This window comes from Cebus imitator, unplaced genomic scaffold (genome assembly GCF_001604975.1).
Source record: "Cebus imitator isolate Cc_AM_T3 unplaced genomic scaffold, Cebus_imitator-1.0 Scaffold27, whole genome shotgun sequence".
Classification (NCBI taxonomy): Eukaryota; Metazoa; Chordata; class Mammalia; order Primates; family Cebidae; genus Cebus; species Cebus imitator.
This window is the reverse complement of record NW_016107342.1, coordinates 3,986,047-3,994,945: the sequence shown is the minus strand read 5'-3', so window position 1 is coordinate 3,994,945 and position 8,899 is coordinate 3,986,047. Positions and strand designations below refer to the sequence as shown.

At 36.4% G+C, this 8,899-nt stretch overlaps 1 protein-coding gene across 1 annotated transcript in view; it reads left to right on the top strand.

Moving 5' to 3' along the window:
- Nucleotides 1-8,899, top strand: part of TNFAIP6 (TNF alpha induced protein 6) — a 20,783-nt gene that overhangs the window by 2,767 nt on the left and 9,117 nt on the right. Inside the window, exons 2-3 of the mRNA XM_017523217.2 lie at nucleotides 3,082-3,219; nucleotides 5,208-5,369. Of these exons, the coding sequence (XP_017378706.1) occupies nucleotides 3,082-3,219; nucleotides 5,208-5,369 (300 nt within the window). The remainder of the gene's footprint in view (nucleotides 1-3,081; nucleotides 3,220-5,207; nucleotides 5,370-8,899) is intronic.

Here is an 8,899-nt window from a genome sequence, read left to right as displayed (position 1 = left end):
AGGAAGGAAGGAAGGAAGGAAGGAAGGAAGGAAGGAAGGAAGGAAGGAAGAATGAAAGAAAGAAGGAAAGAAAGAAAGAAAGAAAGAGAAAGAAAGAAAGAAAGAGAAAGAAAGAAAGAGAAAGAAAGAAAGGGAAAAGTAACATATCTTGGGCTCCTCCCATGGTCCAGAAGCTATCATTATTCCTGTTTGACAAATGAGGAAACTGAGGCTCATCAGGTTATACAACTCCAAGACAGAAACAAAAGTGGAAATCACAGTCAATTTCTACTGTTGCCACTCACTAAAAGGAGAAAACATTTATTGGATAAACAAATTTTCAGTTTTAATAAATGACTATTAACTAGATAAATTAATAAAATATTATTTCTTCTGAAAGGTAAAATTAGGATTTATTATACAAAGATTCATCTCAATAGCTCAAAATTCTGAAATGAGAAATATTTTCAATAAAACACCTTATTTAAAATTATCAGATACATACTCCAAGAGTTCTCTATTTGTTCATATGGCAAGACACTGGGAAGTTTGGTGCTGTTAGAGGACAATGTGGAATATTAATATTTAATAAATTAAATCAAAAAATTATAACATAAAATTTTTTTGCTATTTCTGTTATAACGTTATTACTAGACAAGTATCAGTAGGTACCAAAAGTTTAAGAAAAATTACTGAGGATGGGAGGAAGGAGAACAGAAAAGATAACCATTGGGTGCTGGGTTTAACTCCTGGGTGATGAAATAATCTATACAACAAACCCCTGTGAAGTGAGTTACCTTTGTAACAAACCTTCACACATACCCCCGAATCTAAATTAAAGATTTTTTTATGAAAAATTACTGGGAGGAAAATTTAAAATTATTATTTTTTTAATCCATTAATTTTTTTTTTTTTTTTGAGACGGAGTCTCGCTCTATCGCCCAGACTGGGGTGTAGTAGCATGATCTCAGCTCACTGCAACCCTGCCTCCCTGGTTCAAGCAATTCTCCTGCCTCGGCCTCCCGAGTAGTTGGGACTACAGGTGTGCACCACCACACCTGGCTAATTTTTTGTACGTGTAGTAGAGATGGAGTTTCACAATGTTGGCCAGGCGGGTCTCGAACTTCTGACCTTAGGTGATCCACCCGCTTTGGCCTCCCAAACTGCTGGGACGACAGTCATGAGCCACTGCGCCCAGCCAATACTCCATTAATTTTTTCTATAAACATTACATTTCAATTTTGAAATAAAATATAAAGAAAATCAGTTTGAGAAAACTTTGTATACATTAAAATAATTTCTACAAATTTTTTTTCAAATACAGGTCTTTTAATCTATATTCTTAGGAAATAGAATTTTAACATTTTTAATAATTAACAACAATCTCTGTTATAATACATAAGTTAAACATGCCTCCCATCTCTACCAAAAGCCTTAGTGTTCTTCTATTTCAAGATAAAGAACTTCAAAATACTCACTAGTGTCCAAGTTCCTTGAGGATAGAACCTGACCCACAGCATGTAGCAAAATGCCCTGTGGTTTAATGCTCAAAATAACCAAATTGAAAACTAGCGAAAGTTTAATGAGGCTTTGCGTATGAAGGACACTGGGCAGCAGGTACCTTTCAATGGAGAAACAACTTGACTCCTTGATGTTCCTGGTATTCTCTGATCTCGAGCATCAGATTGACTAAGGTCCTCTGTGTGTGAGTAATGAGATTTACTATGTAATGTATAAACGCAGGATCCTTGGAGTTCAGAAAAACAGAAAATGCCAAGCAACCTCTCCTATTGAACTATGTCAGTGTCGACTTCAGCTTGGGGTGGAAAACAAAGAACTATATTTCTAATTCCCCTGGATTCATTTCTTGATGCCAAGAAACATATGTTCTCATTGAAAGTGGTCCTAATGGTGGCTGATTGCACAGGTCAGGATACAGAGACTTAACCGTAATGTCAGACTACATAGAAATATTAGAACTAACTACAGAGCTAATGTTATGACTATTGTCCTGGGAATCTTTTCACGTTGTTTCTATGGTAGAAAGCACTCCAAACTCAAAACAATCCATTTAAACAGTAATATATTGGAAGACAACTCATGTATGACTTAACACTGCCTAAAATATGTTGGGAAAAATATGTGAACTAAAAAAGATAAATCAGATAAAAAAAGTTTGGGCATTAACTGGTAGTTAGGTGTGTCCAGTTTTTTCTCTGCTGTGTTTGAATCTATTTTTCTTTTTCTACTTTAGTATTTGCTTTGGATCCCTTCAGATCTTTCCTCAGTTTTTGTTTACTAAATTCTTAACTATATTGCATTAGTCATTTCCCTCAGTTGGATATTTTAGCTTATTTTTCTCCATCATGTGAACCTACATGATCCATCTTCACTGGTTTCTTTTGACTTCAACTCCTTTTTTTCCCCCTATTGCTTACCTTTGCAAGTTTTTATATAACTTAAATCCAAAAGAAAGCCAAAACTTTATCACCTGCAAATAGTGTCACAATACAATGTTGTATAAAAACTTTATTTTAAGCAGGGTGTGGTGGCTCACACCTGTAATCCTAACACTTTGGGAGGCCGAGGCAGACGGACCACTTGAGGTCAGGAGTTTGAGACCAGCCTGGCCTCATCTCTACCAAAAATACAAAAATTAGCCGGGCGTGGTGGCACATTCCTGTAATCCTACCTACGGGGGGGAGGCTGAGACAGGAGAATCGCTTTAACCCAAAAGGAAAGAGATTGCAGTGAGCCAGCCTGGACGACAGAGTAAGACCCCGTCTCAAAAATAAAATAAAATAAATAAAAACTTCATTTCAGGCTATCAGATCAAAAACATAATTTAGCCTCAAGTTTCTGTTTATAGCCCCAAAGTCCCCTAAAATTCCCTCCCATTCATCTCTTTCCCCAAAGCTTCCTAACAATGAAAACTTAGCCACCCAGCTTCCTAACAATGAAAACTTAGCCACCCAATGCAGCCAACCCAGAAAGCCCTTTGGCAGGAACAGTAGCTGACGTAATCTTCCAGCTGAGGCCACAAAATATCCCCTGTTCCATAAGAAGAAATAACTGCTTTTATGACATCATGTGATTTTACAGAACGAGCAGCAGGTGTGTACCACAGAGAAGCACGGTCTGGGAAGTACAAGCTCACCTACGCAGAAGCTAAGGCGGTGTGTGAATTTGAAGGCGGCCGTCTTGCAACTTACAAACAGCTAGAGGCAGCCAGAAAAATTGGTAATTGATTTCACAATGATTTTTCTTCTTTTTTATCCTTGGAGGAAAAAAAATTCACCTTTCCTAGACCCTAGCAAGACTTCTTTCTCCAACCCCCTTCTGTTACATCACTAAGCCCCTAGGACATCTTTGCTCTCTGACTTCCCCTATCCATCTGCCTAGAGTTGGCAGAAAGTTGCTAGTACCAGCAACTTATCTGCGGTCTTAACTCAGTGTGATCTAATAAAATAAAAATCAAAAGAAAATGAAAAACTCATTATTTCAATATCATTTAAATTTCTCATTAATTTCAATGCCATTGCTATTCATTTTTAGTATTGTTTTATCTCTTTTTGACTTCTGAGTATGGAGGCTGTTAAATGATGCCATAGTACTATATTGAGTCTTACAAAGAAATTTACTTGGTAGGAGAAATATTGAATTTAATGGCTTTTTCCCCAATTTTTTACATTAAGTGGGAGAATGTATTCATACTTCAGAATCAAAAGCTATAAGGAAAAGGAGGACAGGCAGGTTGTGGGATAGAAGCAGAAAGAAACGAGGAAATGGTATCAGAAGACCTGGAGAAAATCCCAGCAATCAACTGGTGTGATGTACTTCTTTATAGAAAAGTGGATTGTTACCATCTCTTCTGGCCTTTGGGGAGAATGGGCCATCCCTATTCATAACTCCTTTGCTGATGGGATGATGTCAGGCAAAACTGATACATTACTCAAGAAAAAAAAAGTAAGGGTTTTCTCAAATGCCCCCAAGTCTCCCCAGGTGACTGCTGGTCTATAATCACGGACAGCATGGGGCAAAGTAACTGGAATGATAGATACAAAGCCCATAGTCTTTACTGGCCATTCTGGACCTCTAGAAAAATTGCTCTTGGGTGGCACTGACAGATATTAAAACAGCCTCTGAGGCTGAGTGAGGGAAATAGGGCTGAGCCTTTGTTTGAAATGTATGAGAGAATTTATCCTTATTCAAATCTTTTAAAACATTACTAATATTTGGTCCAGTGCAGTGGTTCACCCCTGTAACCCCAGCACTTTAGAAGGCTGACACAGGAGGATTACTTGATGCAGGAGGAGTTCAAGGCCATCCTAGGCAACACAGTGAGACCTCATCTCTACAAAAAAAAAAAATCAAAAACTTAGCCAAGTGTGGTGGTGCACACCTGTGGTCACTACTCTAAAGGCTGAGGTGACAGCATTGCTTGAGCCCAGAAGGTGGAGGCTGCAGTGAGTTGTGTTCATGCCACTCCACTCCAGCCTGGATGACAGAGCAAGACTGTGTCTCTAAATAAGTAAATAGGCTGGGTTCGGTGGCTCATGCCTGTAATCCTAGCACTTTGGGAGGTCGAGGTGGGCGGATCACCTGAGGTCAGGGATTCAAGACCAGCCTGGCCAACATTGGGGAACCCCATCTCTACTAAAAATACAAAAATTAGCCAGGCGTGATGGTGCATGCCTGTAATCCCAGCTATTCAGGAGGCTGAGGCAGGAGGATTGCTTGAACCTAGGAGGTAGACATTGCAGTGAGCTGAGAGTGTGACACTGCACTCCAGCCTGGGTGACTGAGTGACATTCCATCTCAATAAATAAATATTACAAATATCTTAATTGATCCTGAAATAGAAATTAAATTACCACTTGAAAATATTTTGTTCAAAATTGGTAAGTTCAGAAATTATTTCTTGGCATTCAGTAAGTCATTTGTGAAAAGAAGTTAGCTCTGAACTTAGATTAGTTTCATATCCACAATAATTTGTAGTCCATTTGCATTTTTTTCAAGTAAGAAGTAGTTCTCCAGTAAAAATCAGAAGTTACATTTCATGTGTATTCAAACTTTTTCTGATTTAGAAAACAGTGTTCTCCCTTTACATGAACTGGATTTGAGCAGTTGAGAAACTTACTGTTGGAAGTAGCTGCCTTTGCTAAGATGACTTTTGCTTAGCCAAGACAGCTTACCAGTTTAGTCCATAACTCTTTTTCTTCTTGCAGGATTTCATGTCTGTGCTGCTGGATGGATGGCTAAGGGCAGAGTTGGATACCCCATTGTGAAGCCAGGGCCCAACTGTGGATTTGGAAAAACTGGCATTATTGATTATGGAGTCCGTCTCAATAGGAGTGAAAGATGGGATGCCTATTGCTACAACCCACACGGTGTGTTAAAAATAATAACTTTATGTTTTGCAAAGACAGTTCCATGCTACTAAGAGGTTGTTAAAAAAGAAATGGCTACTTTTCCAGAAATAATTGAATTTGGTAATGATAATTACTACTAATAACTGCAATTCAGAAAGTGCTTATACTATGCCAGACACGGAGTTATGTTCCTTCATCTAAACTTTCAATTAATATTCACAACAATTCTTCAAGGAGCTATTGTTATATCTATTTTAGAAATCAGGAAATTGAAACTTACAGAAGTTAAGTAACCCGAAATCAGAGAGTCAATAATGATTAGGCAGGTGGGACTGAGAATTCAGATCTTTTCTGTATCAGGGAACTTCCCACCCATAAAGAAAAAGAAAATAAAAAAGCAGATTAAAAACTTGTCACAGTGAATTAGCTAAAACAATAAAGTGGTGCTACCAAATATTAACTATTCAAAATTGTCCTTTCGATAGAACGGGGAAGGGAGACAAAGAAAACAAATTCTCTAATTTCTTTTTGTGTATATATGCTTATACTTCCAAGCTAAGCAGCTCTCATTCTATGGTTTAACAGTTATATATTGTACATACTAGTTAACATTATACAGTATATATATATATATAACATATACATATAAAATATATATAACATATACATATAAAATATATATAATATATACATATAAAATATATATAATATATAATATATATACATATAAAATATATATAATATATATAATATATACATATAATATATACATAATATATATTATATATATAATATATACATAATATATATTATATATATAATATATACATAATATATATTATATATATAATATATACATATAAAATATATATAATATATATAATATATACATATAAAATATATATAATATATATATATATATATTTTTTTTTTGAGACGGAGTTTCACTCGTTACCCAGGCTGGAGTGCAATGGCGCAATCTCAGCTCACCGCAACCTCCACCTCCTGGGTTCAAGCAATTCTTCTGCCTCAGCCTCCCGAGTAGCTGGGACTATAAGCGTGCACCACCATGCCCAGCTAATTTTTGTATTTTTAGTAGAGATGGGGTTTCACCATGTTGACCAGGATGGTCTCGATCTCTTGACCTGGTGATCCACCCGCCTCGGCCTCCCAAAGTGCTAGGATTACAGGTGTGAGCCACTGTGCCCGCCCCAATGTTGTTATAAAATATTACAGTATGTTACAAAGTCTCCCTGGCACTTAGGATCATAAACATCCTCAGATGTGTCCCATTTGGATTTACCCTGTAAGAAATTCCATAACACTGTAGGAGAGTTACATAGTGAGGTTCTGGTGTATTATTATAAAATCTATTATTTAATGATATTAGCAATTGAAGAACAGTTTCTCAGATCTGCAACTAACCCATCTCTCAAAATTATGTGTAGTCCAGGAATAAAGATTTTTGCCTAGAGCTACAACTAGTCTTAACTGAGGTAAAATAGGAATACTTAACAGCACATTTATATAACTTTAACTTTCAAATCACTTTGACATGCTTTAAGCTTATTTAGTCCTATACTATATGGTGCTAATTTAGTCCTATGTTTAGTTATGTCCATACTATGTATCTTCCTTTCCTCCCTCTCTTACATTTTCTTAAACATATTTATGCAGACCATTCTTCTTTCACTCTTAAGAGTAATTCTTCTTTTCAAATGTATTCCCTGATTCTTCTTTTACTTGATACTTTCAGAGCTCTGAGCTTCCACTGGATAATTTCCACAGATTAAACTCTAGGGTCATTGAAGAAGTGCTAATGAAAGGGTCCTTCAAACCAGGAGAGGTGGCTCATGCTTGTAATCCTAGCACTTTGGGAGGCTGAGGTGGGTGGATCACCTGAGATCAGGAGTTCAAGACCAGCCTGGCCATCATGGTGAAACCCCATCTTAAAAAAAAAAAAAAAAAGAAAGAGTCCTTCAGTATTTCATTGCCCTTTCATAAGAATATAATCCAAATTATAAATTATTATAAGTTGCTTTCTTTTCTCACAGAGACTGAATACTTTTCACTCTGGGAATATGTGTACAGAATTCTGGGAGATTTGTTCTTACCCAATTCTCAGTGCATTTAGCTCACTTTTGGATTTCGTGGTATGCTGATTATTTAGGATGTGGTTAACTTGAAGGAAACGAGACTTGACTGCCTGAACTAACATTAGGGGAACAGCTCACTGAAACATTGGAATAAAAAAACCATAATGGTTTCAGAAAAATGCAATCATTATTGATTAATCAATGTCGCCAAGTTAGAGCTGATATTCTAAATAATAGATGAGGCAGTAACTAGATGTAATGTAAAATATAGATCTAAATAAATATAGCCAAATAGGCAGTCAAATTAGTTCAATATTTGAATTTTTTCTAATCTAATAATATATACAACAAAGATTGGATGCTATGAGATGGAGCAATTCACTCCTAAAGCTGGCAATATACATGCTTATGCAGATATACAAGCTATGTGTTATATATTTTATCATACAATAAGAATAGCTTAGAGGTTGCATAACATCCTTAAATTATTTTCTGTATTTTTATCCTTAGAATAACCCTGCGTGATAGATAATGGGAAAGACATGGTTATATTTATTTTACCAATTAAAAAAACGAAGTGTACAGTGGTCACCGAGCTTGAACTAGATGCTTGACCTTCATTTGTTGCTCCCCAGCCTTTCTAAGCTCCTGTTCTGCTTTGATGAAATAAAGCATTACCTGATACAGAATTAAAATTAACCAGGGCTTTTCCTAGCTTTCCCTCTAGGTCATACTGCAAACCACTGATTCTGATAGACCGTTTTTGTTCTGTTTTATGTGTATTTGTTTTTCTTATGACAAGTTATAACATATTGAAATCTGTAAAATGATGAATGACTTGGAAAAAGCAAACATGAATATCTCCAACAAATCCTAAAATATTAAGATTAGGGTATTAGTTTAAAATCAGTAAAGGCAGTATACAGAATAATTACAAATTATTCATTTTAAGTGGATTAGAATGACTCTAAAGCCTCTTTCGATCCTGAAATTGTATAATGATTTTCCAAATAGAATTTATGGGATCCATTATTCTAAGTGCTTGTGGCCTTGAAGACATACGGTGACACCGCAGGGCAAAGTCCCTACCATTTTGATAGGGCTATTTGTAATATAAATGTATATATATTTGTCAAAATACATAGACATAGGCCAAGTGCCGTGGCTCATGCCTGTAATACTAGCACTTTGGGAAGCTGAGATGTGTCCATCACCTGAGGTCAGGAGTTCAAGACCAACCTGGCCAACATGGCAAGAACCTATCTCTACTAAAAACGTCAAAATTAGCCAGATGTGGTGGCTCATGCCTGTAATCCCAGCTACTTGGGAGGCTGATGAGGCATGAGAATTGCTTGAACAATTGTGGAGACTACAGTGAGCCAAGATTGTGCTACTGCACTCCAGCCTGGGCAAGAGAACCAGAACCAAACTCCATCTCAAAAAAAAAAAAAA